At 46.4% G+C, this 15,003-nt stretch overlaps 1 protein-coding gene across 5 annotated transcripts in view; it reads left to right on the top strand.

Moving 5' to 3' along the window:
* Nucleotides 1-15,003, top strand: part of SH3GLB2 (SH3 domain containing GRB2 like, endophilin B2) — a 143,431-nt gene that overhangs the window by 107,619 nt on the left and 20,809 nt on the right. For all 5 annotated transcript variants that reach the window (XM_082263088.1, XM_082263087.1, XM_082263086.1 and 2 more), the window contains one exon: nucleotides 7,772-7,861. In XM_082263088.1, coding sequence (XP_082119214.1) covers nucleotides 7,772-7,861 — 90 coding nt within the window. The remainder of the gene's footprint in view (nucleotides 1-7,771; nucleotides 7,862-15,003) is intronic.

Genomic DNA, 15,003 nt, shown 5'->3' with positions numbered 1-15,003 from the left:
TCGTCCGTCCCGAGCACCTGCTGCCATATTTCTGCACCCCCAGTTCCTATGTTTTTGTGCATAGTTGAGTTGCTTAGGCTTGTTTCAACGTCGGTGGTATAGTATTTAGGCCACAATTTTTCCATGAAGAGTACTTCTGGCCAGACTTCTTCAGATGGTAGATGAGTGTACCTGGGTCCCACTGCTTTTCGCTAGTCCTGTGCTGATGGCACTGCTGGACATCTTCTGATGTGGAAGGGGAGTAAGCATGATGTGTCTTTCATCTGCTACATTGTTTTCTTGGCTGACCCCTGTGTCTATGGTCCTCAACATTGCCTAATTAATGGTGCCCTTAATACTGAGAAATACAGGCCGATACTTATCCATCATGCAATATTATCAGGGAGGTGTGTGATTGGCCCTGAATTTATTATGCAGCAGGACAACTTCCCAAAACATACAGCCAATGTCATTAAGAACTATCTTCAGTGCAAAGAACAAGGAGTACGGGAAGTGATGGTTTGGCCCCCACAGAGCCCTGATCTCAACATCATGGAGTGTGTTTGGGATTACATGAAGAGACAGAAGGATCTGAGGCAGCCTACATCCACAGAAGATGTGTGGTTAGTTCTCCAAGATGGTTAGCATTCGGCTTCTTTCTCCAACTTGTTCAGTTAGTCTTACAAAGTCTTACTAAACCCACAACAGTAAAATCAGTCTGTATATGCAGTAAAGCATGCTTTTTATACTCACTGTGGAACCTAACCTCTGCATTGTGTAAAAAGGTTGTTTGATCCTGTCTTCTCTGATCCTCCACTTTTTCCTCTGTCCCCAATCCATCTTCTGATAGTACAGAGCCTTGGGGGCACTCCGCACATGCTCAGTTTGGTGTGAATTGCTAGAGAGTTTGTAGATTTTGGGACGGTGCATGTGATCAGCACAGGGACAATCAATACTGCCCAGACAGGGGTCCTGCAGCCTCATAGGACACTCAGAGAAGAATGAAAACTACTCCTACAAGCTTTTACCAGACACTGATAGAAAGCCACAAGACTGCTATATACTGCTGATGAGAAAAGGTATTTAGCAGTTTATATTTACTAATATAATTGCATTTCCATGTTCTATGTACTGTGGGAGACCAGATATAGTGAATGCAGGCTCCTGGGTTTAGTAACACTTAAAGCTTTTACAAAATTATCTGGAAGCTGATTGGTTTCTATGCAGAGCTGCACCAGATTTTACACTCTCCCAGTTTTAGTAAACCAACCCCATTGTGTACCTAGAAGAATTGATGTTTTGAAGGCAAAGGGTGGTCATACCAAATATTGATTTGATTGGATTGCTCTTCTCTTCGTTTACTTCCCATTTTGTTAATTGATAAAGGAAACTATTAACACTTCTATTTCTAAAAGCATTCATTAATTGACAGCATTTTTTCACACCAGCCTAAAACTTTTGCACAATAGTATGTGTGTGTGTGTGTGTTACCATTGGCTGTTTCAAGTTCTATCAGGGATTGGAAAATCCTGACTATTCCTCTGAAGCTGCTAACCTAACAATATGAAATATGGCCCATCATCCCTTTTGAGTGTTCCTTTAATAACAAAAGGTGTGAATTTCTTTCTGCAAAGTAAGCCTTGAATTTACTCCCTGAATAAGCTTAGAAACTGGGTCACATAGCAGTCATAGGAAGGGAGATCATTATAATTGCATTTAGCGGCCCCCTTGTATCCCCGTCTTTGTAGGGTTTTTATCCCTTGCTGCTTTTTCCTCTATTAGCAGTAATTGGGTTGTGATTGCTCCATTATAGTGAACATCCTCTCCTATATAGATTGTTCCACAGTTTCTTGATGATCCAGATCCCTTGGTTTGAAAAACACACTGACCAGCACACCATACCCCCAGCGATAGACCAGCACTTACCTTAAAGGAAAGATCAATTCCATTATATATAATGGACTATGCTGAGCGGTGGGGTATTCCTCCTGTGGACATTTTATTATTATTACATAGAATTTATATAGTGCCAACAGTCTGTGTAGCGCTTGGATTCCTTTTGTAATTCTATTTTGTCTATGGTTAATTTGCAGCTCCATAGTCTTGAATTTTTAACATTGTATAAAAAAATAAAATGTAATTTAACCACTTAAGCCCTAGCCCTATTTCGGACACTTTTTGTTTACAAGTTAAAACCAGTATTTTTTCCTAGAAAACTACTTGGAACCCCCAAACATTATATATATTTTTTTAGCAAAGACTCTGGAGAATAAAATGCCGATCATTGCAAAATTTTTTGTCACGCGGTATTTGCGCAGCGGTCATTAAAACGCCATTTTTTTGGAAAAAATTTGAAAAATCACATTTCACTGCATTTAAAAAATACTAAACAGTAAAGTTAGCCCATTTTTTTGTATATTGTGAAAGATGATGTCACGCCGAGTAAATAGATACCCAACATGTTACGGTTTAAAATTGCACCCCCCCCCCCTCCCCCCCCCCCGTGGGATGGCGACACACTACGGTCAATGGAGATCTCAATCGGCGACGCTTTAAATTTATTTAACAGTTACCAGTTTGGAGTTAGAGTGTAGCTCTTTTTTTTTAATTATTGCCCACGCTCTGGTGGTCGCGGCGATACCTCACATGTGTGGTTTGAACAGCGATTTCATTCGCGGCTCGACTTGCGTATACGTTTTTTTTGTGCGCGAGCTAACGGTGACCGGGCGGCTAAATTTTTTTTTTTTCCTATTTATTTTTTCTTTTTTTTTTAACTTTATTACAGGTTTTTTTTAAAAAAAAAAAATCTGATCACTTTTATTGCTGTCACAAGCAATGTAAACATCCCTTGTGACACCAATATGTAGTGACAGGTACACTTTATGGAGGGATCGGGGGTCTAAAAGACCCTAGACCCCTCCACTACACTTCCATGTATGCAAAACGCCGAAAACTGCGTTTTTGCATACAGCCGTTTTTCAAATTTGCCGCCTTTTGCAGCACAGTAACCCGGAAGTGACGTCATGGACGCCGCCTCCGGGTTACATCATTGGAGACCCGATCAATGCCGTTTCCGGCATTCATCGGGACTCCATCCAGCCGGCGGACGTGCCGCATCGGTCGTTACCGATGGAAAGCAGACCGTCGGCTTCAAACCACGGTACCGGGATGATGCCTCTAGCTAGAGCAGTGTTTTTCAACTCCGGTCCTCAGGGCACACTAACAGGCCAGATTTTAAGTATTACCTTGGGGAGATGCAGACTAGAATACTGCAATCCCTGAGCAGCAAATGAGATCACCTGTGATGTACTTCAGTTTTCTTGCAAACCTGGCCTGTTAGTGTGCCCTGAGGACCGGAGTTGAAAAACACTGAGCTAGAGGCATCATCCCGGTATAACCCCGCAAAATTACCCGACGTATGGGTACGTCGATATGCAGTAAATGGTTAAGATGTTGTTGTACATGATGTATATCAACTAGTATCATATGCAAAGTCCCAACTCCCTTTCTTTTCTGTGTTTTAACTGTCCAATAGGGATGTGATTAAATATAACTCGCTAGTCATAATGTAGGTGTAATTTAAAATTTGCTGCAGTTCAGGTAACATTTAGAGGTCTCCTCCTCACACCACTCTGTGACATGGATAGTGAAGGAGAGACAGCAGAATGATTGGGTCATCTCTCTGCTCTTGTCTTCTATTTGCACTGCATCACATCTGATTGGCTCCTTGTGCTGTTCCTTCCACCCCCCATTCAAAGCACTGCTGCACAGTGCACTGAAAAAGCCTAAAACCAAGGTTCAGGTGCTTTCATTTATATAGAACTTTTAAGGCTGTATTAATTTATGACATGAATATACAGTCAGGTCCATAAATATTGGGACATCGACACAATTTGAATCTTTTTGGTTCTATACACCCCCACAATGGATTGATAATGAAACAAACAAGATGTCCATTAACTGCAGACTTTCCGCTTTAATTTGAGGGTATTTACATCCAAATCAGATGAAAGGTGTAGGAATTACAACAGTTTGTATATGTGCCTCCTACTTTTTAAAGGGACCAAAAGTAATGGGACAGATTAACAATCATAAATCAAACTTTCACTTTTTCATACTTGGTTGCAAATCCTTTGCAGTCAATTACAGCCTGAAGTCTGGAACGCATAGACATCACCAGACGCTGGGTTTCATCCCTGGTGATGCTCTGCCAGGCATCTACTGCAACTGTCTTCAGTTCCTGCTTGTTCTTGGGGCATTTCCCTTCAGTTTTGCCTTCAGCAAGTGAAATGCATGCTCAATCGGATTCAGGTCAGGTGATTGACTTGGCCATTGCATAACATTCCACTTCTTTCCCTCAAAAAACTCTTTGGTTGCTTTCGCAGTATGCTTCGGGTCATTGTCCATCTGCACTGTGAAGCGCCGTCCAATGAGTTCTGAAGCATTTGGATGAATATGAGCAGATAATATTGCCCGAAACACTTCAGAATTCATCCTGCTGCTTTTGTCAGCAGTCACATTATCAATAAATACAAGAGAACCAGTTCCATTGGCAGCCATACATGCCCACGCCATGACACTACCACCACCATGCTTCACATGATGAGGTTGTATGCTTAGGATCATGAGCAGTTCCTTTCCTTCTCCATACTCTTCTCTTCCCATCACTCTGGTACAAGTTGATCTTGGTCTCATCTGTCCATAGGATGTTGTTCCAGAACTGTGAAGGCTTTTTTAGATGTTGTTTGGCAAACTCTAATCTGGCCTTCCTGTTTTTGAGGCTCACCAATGGTTTACATCTTGTGGTGAACCCTCTGTATTCACTCTGGTGAAGTCTTCTCTTGATTGTTGACTTTGACACACATACACCTACCTCCTGGAGAGTGTTCTTGATCTGGCACACATACACCTACCTCCTGGAGAGTGTTCTTGATCTGGCACACATACACCTACCTCCTGGAGAGTGTTCTTGATCTGGCCAACTGTTGTGAAGGGTGTATTCCTCACCAGGGAAAGAATTCTTCGGTCATTTACCACAGTTGTTTTCTGTGGTCTTCCGGGTCTTTTGGTGTTGCTGAGCTCACCGGTGCGTTCTTTCTTTTTAAGGATGTTCCAAGCAGTTGATTTGGCCACACCTAATGTTTTTGCTATCTCTCTGATGGGTCTGTTTTGTTTTTTCAGCCTAATTATGGCTTGCTTCACTGATAGTGACAGCTTTTTGGATCTCATATTGAGAGTTGACAGCAACAGATTCCAAATGCAAATAGCACACTTGAAATGAACTCTGGACCTTTTATCTGCTCCTTGTAAATGGGATAATGAAGGAATAACACACACCTGGCCATGGAACAGCTGAGCAGCCAATTGTCCCATTACTTTTGGTCCCTTTAAAAAGTAGGAGGCACATATACAAACTGTTGTAATTCCTACACCTTTCATCTGATTTGGATGTAAATACCCTCAAATTAAAGCGGAAAGTCTGCAGTTAACGCACGTCTTGTTTGTTTCATTTCAAATCCATTGTGGTGGTGTATAGAGCCAAAAAGATTAGAATTGTGTCGATGTCCCAATATTTATGGACCTGACTGTATATATCTGCCTGGAGTTGAGTTTGAACGGTTTTCTGTCTGGCACTGATTACCAGCCAGGAAGCAGTAGAGATGTTGTGTCAAGTTCACTTTATAAACCATTTTCATTTAAAGACTTGCAATAGTTTCAAGGGGATTTTGCAGCTAGGTGGATAAACACCTTCAACGGATTGCAGTGATCTGAATAATCAGCTTAACTTGCCGTCTCCTACAAATTCCTTGTATTTTTATTAAAAAACATGGATCCCTTTCGGTGTTCAATAGTTCCCTGGGGTTTGTGTAATACATTAAACATTCTGTTTTGTATAATCTGAGGGTAGTTAAGTGTACAACAACGGAATTCAACTACAACTCTTCCATGATGTCAGGGGAAGATAGTCCCTTTCTAATTTTGAAGATGTCATTGGTCAGATTACCCCAAAGTTGGTTGTGTAGGGGGGGGTCACCTTCTCAAAGATGTATCTCCCGATTTTGTTAGAACTTGTATAGAATCCATCGGGGGAGCATGGGGCCATCACTGGTACTTTGATGCCCACAATTGTTGGATATCTGAGAATAAAAATTGTCAGCAAATAAAAAATACCCATTTTGGATGAAGCTGCAAAATGACAGAATGAGGTGCAAAGTACAGTAACCCTTTAGCAACTTAAATTGACTTTGCTACCTTTTATAGTGGTGTTTGTTTCGTGTTAAGGAACTTTGCCTTCTTAGCTTATGCCCTTTCAACTGAGGTTGGCTGATGCCAAATAAATGCTTGCTGTCTGTTTGTGGATGTTGCAGTAAGTTACTAAAGTACGCCTGTCATATTGCACAGTTGTGTGCTGAAAGGGGCTGTACGATTAACAATCACGTGCAGTCGTGCAACGCTGTACCCAAATAAAATTGATGTTCTTTTTTTCCCCACAAATAGAGCTTTCTTTTTGTAGCATTTGATTACCTTTTTGTGTTTTTTTTTTTATTTTTTGCGCTATAAACAAAAAAAGATCGACAATTTTGAAAATAAAAACAATATTTTTTACTTTCTGCTATAAATCCTATCCAATGTAAAAAAAAAAAAAATCAAAGTTCTTCATCAGTTTAGGCCAATTTGTATTCTGCTAAACAAAAAAATCCCAAAAAGCATACATTGATTGGTTTGCGCAAAAGTTATAGCGTCTATAAACTATGGGATAGATTTATGAACTTCTTTTTTTTTTTTTTTTCGATTTTATTAGTAATGTCGGCAATCAGTGATTTTTAGCTGGATTGCGACAGACAAATCTGACACTAAGTGACACTTTTTGGGGACCAGTGACACTAATACAGTGATCATTGCTAAAACAAAAAAGCACTGTCACTGTATAAATTACACTGGCAGGGAAGGGGTTAACACCAGGGTCTATCAAAGGGTAAAGTGTGCTCCTAGAGAGTGATTTCTAACTGTGTTGGAGATGGACTGACTACAGGAAGAGACATCGGTGTTCCTGATTAGTAGGAACACAAGATCTCTCTCTTCCTGTCTGACAGAATGACAGGCTGCCTTGTTTACATAGGCAGATCGCCATTCTGACATTCCTCTGAACGATTGCGGCCGCTGGACCCGCTGATTGGCTTCTGCTGTGTCCATTCGCAGCAGGGGGCGCGGCTCCGACAGCACGCGCGCGCTCCCACCCCAGAGCCGATACAAAGAATCATGTACAGTATATGTACTTGGGCGGTCCTTAAGGGTCCATTCACACTAGCGCGACTTGTCAGGCGACTTGGTTGCCTGACAAGTCGTGGTCGGTTGCTCGCCATTGAATAGTACAGGACCCGTTCTAATAGGAGCGACTCAAGTCGCTCCGACTTAGAAAAAGGGTCCTGTACTACTTTGGGGCGACCTGGAGGTGACTTGCATTGACTTCAATTATATGAAGTCCCTGCAAGTCGCGCGGAGGTCGCCCCAGCAAGTCGTGTCGCGCCAGTCTGAATGGGCTGTAAGTGGTTAATAAAGGATCAATATTTTGACAAAAGCCTGGATTTTAGACACTGGAAGCCACTATAATGAGGAACAACCAATGGGTAAGCCTCTCATTCTGTGCCACATGCCACAGTGATGTCTCTAGTTTCCACTGGATTCATTTTCTGAAACATTGGAAAACCTACAAAATGGCTGCCACTTCTGACAGGTGCACTTTAGAATTTTCTTGTATTTATCTGAGAAAGATTGTTTAATTCTCTTACAGGCAGAACACGAGTTGCGAGTGGCCCAAACAGAGTTTGATCGCCAGGCTGAAGTCACCAGACTGCTGCTGGAAGGGATTAGCAGTACACACGTGAGTACTGAGCTCTAATTTACCTGAGACTTATGGAAGGAAAAACGCTGCATCTTTTTATACTTGGAGGTGGAACAAATCACCACAGGAGGGTGGGCTATAAGTTGTCAACTAATAAGCTGAATGTTAAAGTAGAACCAAAGGCAAAGATTTATTTATTTTTTAATTTTTGGAGAGAGTAAGGGAGGGTTATAACCCGTTTTTTTTTTTTTTTTTTTTATCATCTGTGTCCCATTGCGGAGATTTTCCTTCACTTCCTATCCTATAACTAAAGCAGGAAGTGAGAGGAAATCCCTGCAAATTAAGGAAATCCCTTGAGGCCCCCCAGGTCACCAGAATTAGTGTCCCCATTGGAAGATTTCCCCTATTACTTTTCTGGTGACAACCCAAAATTTGTGATTTCTCTTTCGTTCATTGACGGACACAGCTCCAGATCCTTGCGGTCTCCCTAGTCTGGCCAGCGAGTGCGTGCATACCTCAGCTCCACGCTAGGTCGCCGCGACATAGCCCCACTGGACAGGGGCTGGCCTGCAAGTTAAATGTCTCGCAAAGACGCATACGACCTGGTCCAGGCCTGAGTCGCAGCGTGTCTCCTGGCCTGCAGCACCCCCATTCCGATGGAGAGGTGGTCTGCCTTGAGTGGTGCCCACCCTGTTTCATGGTATGGTAAGTAGCCTCCCCCCTTCCCTGGTGGCCTTTCGGGAAGGACGTGGGCCCCTTCCTGGGATGGGCGGACCCCCAGGTTCCCCTTCCTTTCCCCCAGCCCCTCTAAATTTTGGTCACTGTGGGTCTTTCGGCCCTCCATTACCCCCCCCCCTCCCTCCCTGGGTACAGTTATGAGCTGCCTGTTGCCACATGTTCTTCAAGGGGGCTGGTTGGAGTTGCTGCTGCTGACCTGGTGTTCCTGCAGCGTAACGGGGGGGGCGGGGACTAGGGCAGGGATGACCTCGGGGCTCCCTGCGGTGGTCGTTAAGGGGGGGAGGGTGAATGTTTTAACATCTGCGGGTACGTGCCTCACGCAGCCGGATCTGGCCAGAAATTTTAGGCCGTTGCTTTGTGGTCTACTCGTCGGGGCCGCTGACCGGAACCTATATGAGGCAGCCCCTGTGAGGATGGCTGAAGCCACTGCCTCCCGCGTGGGTATCCGCCTACCCCTACACTGCCCTGGGTAGTCGGCCCTGCTGGGGCTCTCGCGTCCTGGCGGCTGAGCGCCTTTAAGGGGGCTATGTCCTATTATGTCCTCTATAGAGGGCTCGGAGGGCGACCCCCTTGGTTTTGGCGGGGTCTCATGGGTGGTCCATTTGTGGACCCTGGGCCAGCATTCCCTTGCAGGATCTCAGTCGGCGGCCTCCCCTGATTATAATGTTTCGGGTGAGCTTAGTATGTAGCTACCCTACTGGGTTTGCGTTCACGCACTTCGACTGCTCTGATAGTGAGGATGATTCCTTTTCTATTACAGCCGCGCATAAAAAGGCGCTGGTGGATGCACTGATGGTATCGGTGCAGGTAACTTTACAAATGGAGGATGCAGCTGCTTCTGTATTGGAGTCGCTGGTCCCCTTTTGGTATCCGCAGCTCCTCAAAAGCAGCAAAGTTATTCCCTTTTTCTGCCTACTTTGACAAAATTTTTACGAGCCAGTTGAGTTGTCCTAAACGCAATATGGTGGTGCCTAAGCGTTTCACTAGACAGTTTCTCTTTAACGAGTCTCTGTTTGAATAAGTGGACAGTCCCACCTGTGGTGGACGTTCAGGTTTCCAGGCTGAATAAATCCACCCTAATTCTGGTGGAGTTGTCTCCGGCTTTTAAACATCCCTTTGACAGGAGTGCTGAGACTTTGGTCTGCCACATGTTTACTGTGGCCTGTTCGGTCACCAGACTCTGTCGGAGTGGACAAAGATTTTGCGCTAGGATCTGGAGGGGGAAAAGCTGCTTCCTGCCTTTGCGGAGCTGGCGGACCGGTTGATCCAGGGGTTGCAGTTTGTCTGTGATGTCTCTCTGGATTCGGCTCTCTTAGGCTTCTTTTTACACATGCGGACCGTTCAGATCTGCTTGTCAGTTTTTTTTAGGCGAATCTGAATGGATGTCCCGCTGCCCCATAAGAGATGCATGGATGTCAGCGGAGACATGTCCGCTGACATCTGAACGAATCCTGTCCGTCAAATCTGGACAAATGGAAACCCTATTTTTCATCTGTCTGGTGGATCGGATCGGATGAGAACGGACAGGCGGTCCGTTCTCTTCCGATTCTGCCATAGATAACAGCGGAGATCTGACACCTCCGTCTCCGCACACAGAGCGGAGACAGAGCTGTCATCCCCCTGCTCAGCGGGGATCGGCGGAACGATTCCCCGCTGAGCAGAACGGCTCCGTCGATGGAACGGAGCCGCGTGAAAGGGGCCTTAGTCTCTAGGTCAGTGGTTCTAAACTCCGGGGCTCGGGACCCACTAACAGGCAAGGTTTGCAAGATAACTGAAATACATCACAGGTGATGTATTTTGCTGCTCAGTGATTGCAGTATTTTAGTCTGCATTTCCCCAAGGTGATACTTAAAATCTTGCTTGTTAGTGAGTCCTGAGGACCAGAGTTGAGAACCACTACTCTAGGCTGTTCATGACAGCAGTGGTCCTTCGGCGCAGGATATGGCTGCAATGCTGGTCTGCGGACCAGAATTCCAAGGCGGCCTTATCTGATCTTTACTTTGTGTGGGATTGCCTGTTCATATCCTCTCTGGATGATAGCGCTAAGCTGGCTCTCAAGACAAGGGATCTAAGTTTGTAAGGACTTCCTCCGGAGGTCCCAGTAGGACCTAGTCTGGTAAGCGAGAGCGGGTCCTTTCGGACCCGTGGACCTCCCTGATTCAAGTCAAGTGGTTCCACAAGCTGATTCGGTCCAACTACAAGATCGGGTTTCAGGTTTTTTCACCAGAGAGGTTCTTTCCTTCTAGCTTGCGTTTATCCCCAGACTGCCCGCGAGGTCTCTTCGGGGCGGTGCAAGACTTGCTACTATAAGGGGTGATTGTTCCAGAATCGGAACGTTTTCAAAGGTTTTTCTTCAAACCTGTTTACATTTCCCAGGAAGGAGGACAAGGTGCGTCCAATCGTGGACCTCAAAGCTCTGAACCACTATGCGCGGGTACAGAAGTTCCAAATGGAGTCCATTTGTACGGTAGTGGCATCACTACATCAAGGGGATCTTCTGGCCTCTATTGATATCAAGGACGCTTGCCTACGCCCACGCTTACCTTATGTTGGTCACCCGCGCTTGCTCAGCTTGCCGTGGGCGAGGCGCATTATCAATTTGTGGCATTACCCTTTGATCTCGCCTCAGATCTTCATAAAGTGTCAGACTTGTTGTGCCAGCGGAGGATTGCGGTACTGGAGTACCTGGATGATCATCTCCTGCGAGCAGAGTCTCCGACTGCTCTGATGGACAACCTGGAGATTACTGTGCTTACTCTGCAGGAAATTGGTTGGAAATGGAATTTCCAGGTCTAGTTCCGTCCTCCAAGTTGGACTATCTGGGTCTGCCTCTGGACTCTGCCTCAGCCAGGGTGTTTCTCCCATGGAACAAGCTACCAAACCTGCAGGATACAATTTGGCTCCTGTTGTCCAGCAGTCCATCTATCTCTCAGGACTTGACGGCGGGTGCTGGACCTGATGGTGTCTACCTTTTTAGAAGCGTTTCTGTTTGCACAGTTCCTCACGAGACCTCTGTAAAGGGAGATTCTTGCTAGCTGGGACAAGAATCCACAGTCTCTAGACAATCTATTCCTTTTGAGTCGGGGTACGAGAGGGTCCCTGATTTGGTGGTTTCTCTCTCCGGTGCTTCGACAGGGAAAATCTTTCCTTCCCCTTTACTGGACAGTGGTCACCACAGTCGGACAAGGCCACAGCCATGGCTCATGTCAATCACCAAGGAGGCACATGAAGTGTCCTGACAGCTCGGGAAGTAGCCGAAATTCGAAGGTAGGCAGAACGCTTTGTTCCAGCCCTTTCTGCTGTGCATATTCCAGGGGTGGAAAATTTGCAGGTGGTTTATCTCAGTCATTAGGCAATGAAACAGGGAGAATGGTCACTTGATCCGGAGGGGTTTCGCTAGTTGTGTCTCCGGAGGAGAACTCCCGAGGTGGACCTCTTGGCCTCTCGTCTCAACAGGAAAGTGCAGAGGTTTGTGGCACAGGATCGGGATCCTCTCGCCAACGCCACAGATGCACTTGGTGGCTCCTTGGGGCCAGTATCATCTGAGATACGCTGTTCCCTCTCTAAAAACTTCTGCCAAGACTCCTGTGAAGGATTGAGGCAGAAGAGATTCTGGCCATCCTAGTGGCTCCAGCTGGCCTCACTGGTTTTAGTACGCAGATCTGATACGGATAGTCGCCAATGTACCTTATAGACTTCCCCTCAGAGAAGATCTGTTGACCCAAGGGCCAATGTTCTATTTTGCTTTACAGTCGCTGGCTTTAAAGAGGAAGTAAACCCTCCTCTGCAAGTTGCACCTATAGGTAAGCCTATGATAAGGCTTACCTATAGGTACTGTAAATATCTCCTAAACCTGTACCGTTTAGGAGATATTTACCTTACAAGCAGCCAGTGACGTCACTGGCACATGCGCTCTGAAGGAACGGCCGCTCGTGCCGTTCCTTCAGAGCCCCGTGCCGTGACCGTCGGCTCCCGCGTGCGTGCGCGGGAGTGACGTCACCGCGGCTCCGGCCAATCAGATGGCCGGATCTCGCAATCCCGGAAGACTGGGACTGGACATGTCGCCCGTCAGAGGTGAGCGGGCGGCACGGCGGGGGCTCGTTCTAAGGTAAGTATTTGATAATGAGCTAGTATACGATGCATACTAGTCATTATGACTTTCTCTTTTCAGGGTGAAAAAAAAACGAAAAACTTTTTTCTCTAGCGCTCATCGACAGACGTAGTCCTCGGTGATACACCACCTTCGGGTTATGTTACCTCCGCAGGAGCAGGACTAAACAGGAAATTAAAAAGCTCTGGCCACACCCTAGGGGCAGTCCCAGAGGGTATATCCTCTCTCTCTCTGCCTCAGCAAATCAGTTATTTTCTGTCTAGTTAGGAGTAAGGACCTAGACACCTTGCTGGGATCTTAGGTCCTGGCAAGAATTTTTTCTTAAAGGATTTTTTTAGACAGCTTTTTCTCCAGTGTTCCTGTGAGATCTTCAAGCAAGAAAGCTGAACTGGGCGACGGGCTGGATGTTGAGATCCGGTGGTCACCCCAGTTCAGCCTACGAGCGCGTGCAGGCCATAGCTCCGCGCTGGGTCGGCCGCGACAAAGTCCCATTAAAAGGACTGAACCCGCGAGTTAAACGTCTCGCTGAAACGCCCAAGACCATGAGTCACGGCGTTCGTATCGGTCGACAGCCCTCCCGCCCCGGTGGAGAGGGGTACTGTCAGGAGTTGGTGCCCGCCTGGTTCCGGTATGGTGAGTAGTATGTTCCCCCTTTCCCCCTGACGGGTTTTGTGGTGAACGCGGGCCCCTCTCGGTATGGTAAGAAAGAGTCCTTTCTATCCTATAACATGTCACAGATCCTCCTACTTTGAGTGTGATTTTTTGTGTACAAAAAGCCAGGAGGCTTGGTTTGGGAGCTAACAATCTATTGTATACATGTTTAAAAAATGTAATCTGTGGCATTCTGGGAATCTTATGGGTTAAGTATAAGCTACCTACCAGTCCGAAGCCACGGACATGTAGACTGCCTTCCAAATCAGATCTCCAGCTATTAGCAGGCCTCCCGAACGGCCATGCGGTCCGCCAGGGGCCGATACCGCCAACCACGCCATATCCCCAGGCAGAGACAGTGTTGTGTGCAGCACACCGCCATTCAGCAGGCCGCCGCCATTTTTTCTTGCAGGATCGCACGAGCCGCCATTTTGGCGTAGCCTCGTGTCTCCAGCATGGGGGCGGCCATGTTTGAGGTGATCCTACACCTCGTGGAGCTTGGGGGAGGCGCCGGAAGGCGTGCAGAGGGGCGGAGCCGCCTCCTTTCTTCCTGGGCAGCCAGCCAAAAGACTTCCTGTTTGTCAAGACAGCGCTGTAAGCTGTTGCAGTTTAACTCTGAGCATCAAGTGGTGAGCCTGGGGGTCTATCTCTCTCTCTCTCGATCGATAGGGATCCCTAAGCAGGTAACACTAAGGGGCTTTTTTGTGGCGCTGGGGGTCAGAAAAAAAAAAAAAAAAGTTTTTTTCTTTACTTTTGAATTATATTATCCAGGAAGTAACTGGAGTTATTATGGACCCTGCCACACATATTCCCCCACCTGTTTCCCTCGAGGGGGCCTCGGGACCCGCCGGTGCACAGAGTATAGAGTCATTTACAGCAATTTTGGAGTCTATGGTGGCTCGGGTGGAGGCGGCCTGTCAGGGACGGGGGTCAAGGAAGCGACCCCCGCCTACCTCTATACCATCTGACACCTCTGACTCAGATTCAGAGATGGTCACGGCAGTTGCAGGTTCCTCTGCAAGGGCTGTTATCCCAGGTAAAGCCCCCTCAGACAGTGAGGAGGACGCTTCTTCTCTTGCTATAATTCAGGAAGAAGCATTGGTGGACGCACTAGTTGTGGCAGTGCAAGAAACCTTAAAACTTGAGGCTTTACCGGCAGAGGCAACTGAAACAGAGAGGCCTTTTGGGACTAATAAGCCCATCAAGACGGCGAAGGCTTTTCCTGTACCTAAATGTTTTGGTAATCAGATTAAAGGAGAATGGGAGCATTCTAAACGTACCTTTACTATTTCCAAGCGTATTGCTAGACGCTATCCGTTTGAGGAATCCATCATTAAGAAATGGACGGTACCACCAGTCGTGGATCCGCCTATTTCCAGGCTGAATAAAGCCACGGTTATTCCAGTGGAGGACACTTCGTCCTTTAAGGATCCGGTGGATCGAAAGATAGAAGCAGAGTCCCGCACTATCTTTTCTCTGATAGGGTCAGCATTTAGACCAGTAATCGTTATTGGTCTAGTTTCCCAGACACTTACGGAATGGGCGAAGATGGTACGCCAAGATCTTAGGGGAAAAGATATTCCCCAGGAGACATCTGATTTGATGGAACAGATCATACAAGGGCTACGGTTTATCTGTGACGCAGCCTTGGACACTACTCCCCTATTAGGGCATGCATCTA

Source organism: Pelophylax lessonae (assembly GCF_965119305.1).
Source record: "Pelophylax lessonae genome assembly, chromosome: 7".
Taxonomy (NCBI): domain Eukaryota; kingdom Metazoa; phylum Chordata; class Amphibia; order Anura; family Ranidae; genus Pelophylax; species Pelophylax lessonae.
Note: the sequence above shows the minus strand (reverse complement) of the source record. Positions and strands in the feature narration are given on the sequence as shown.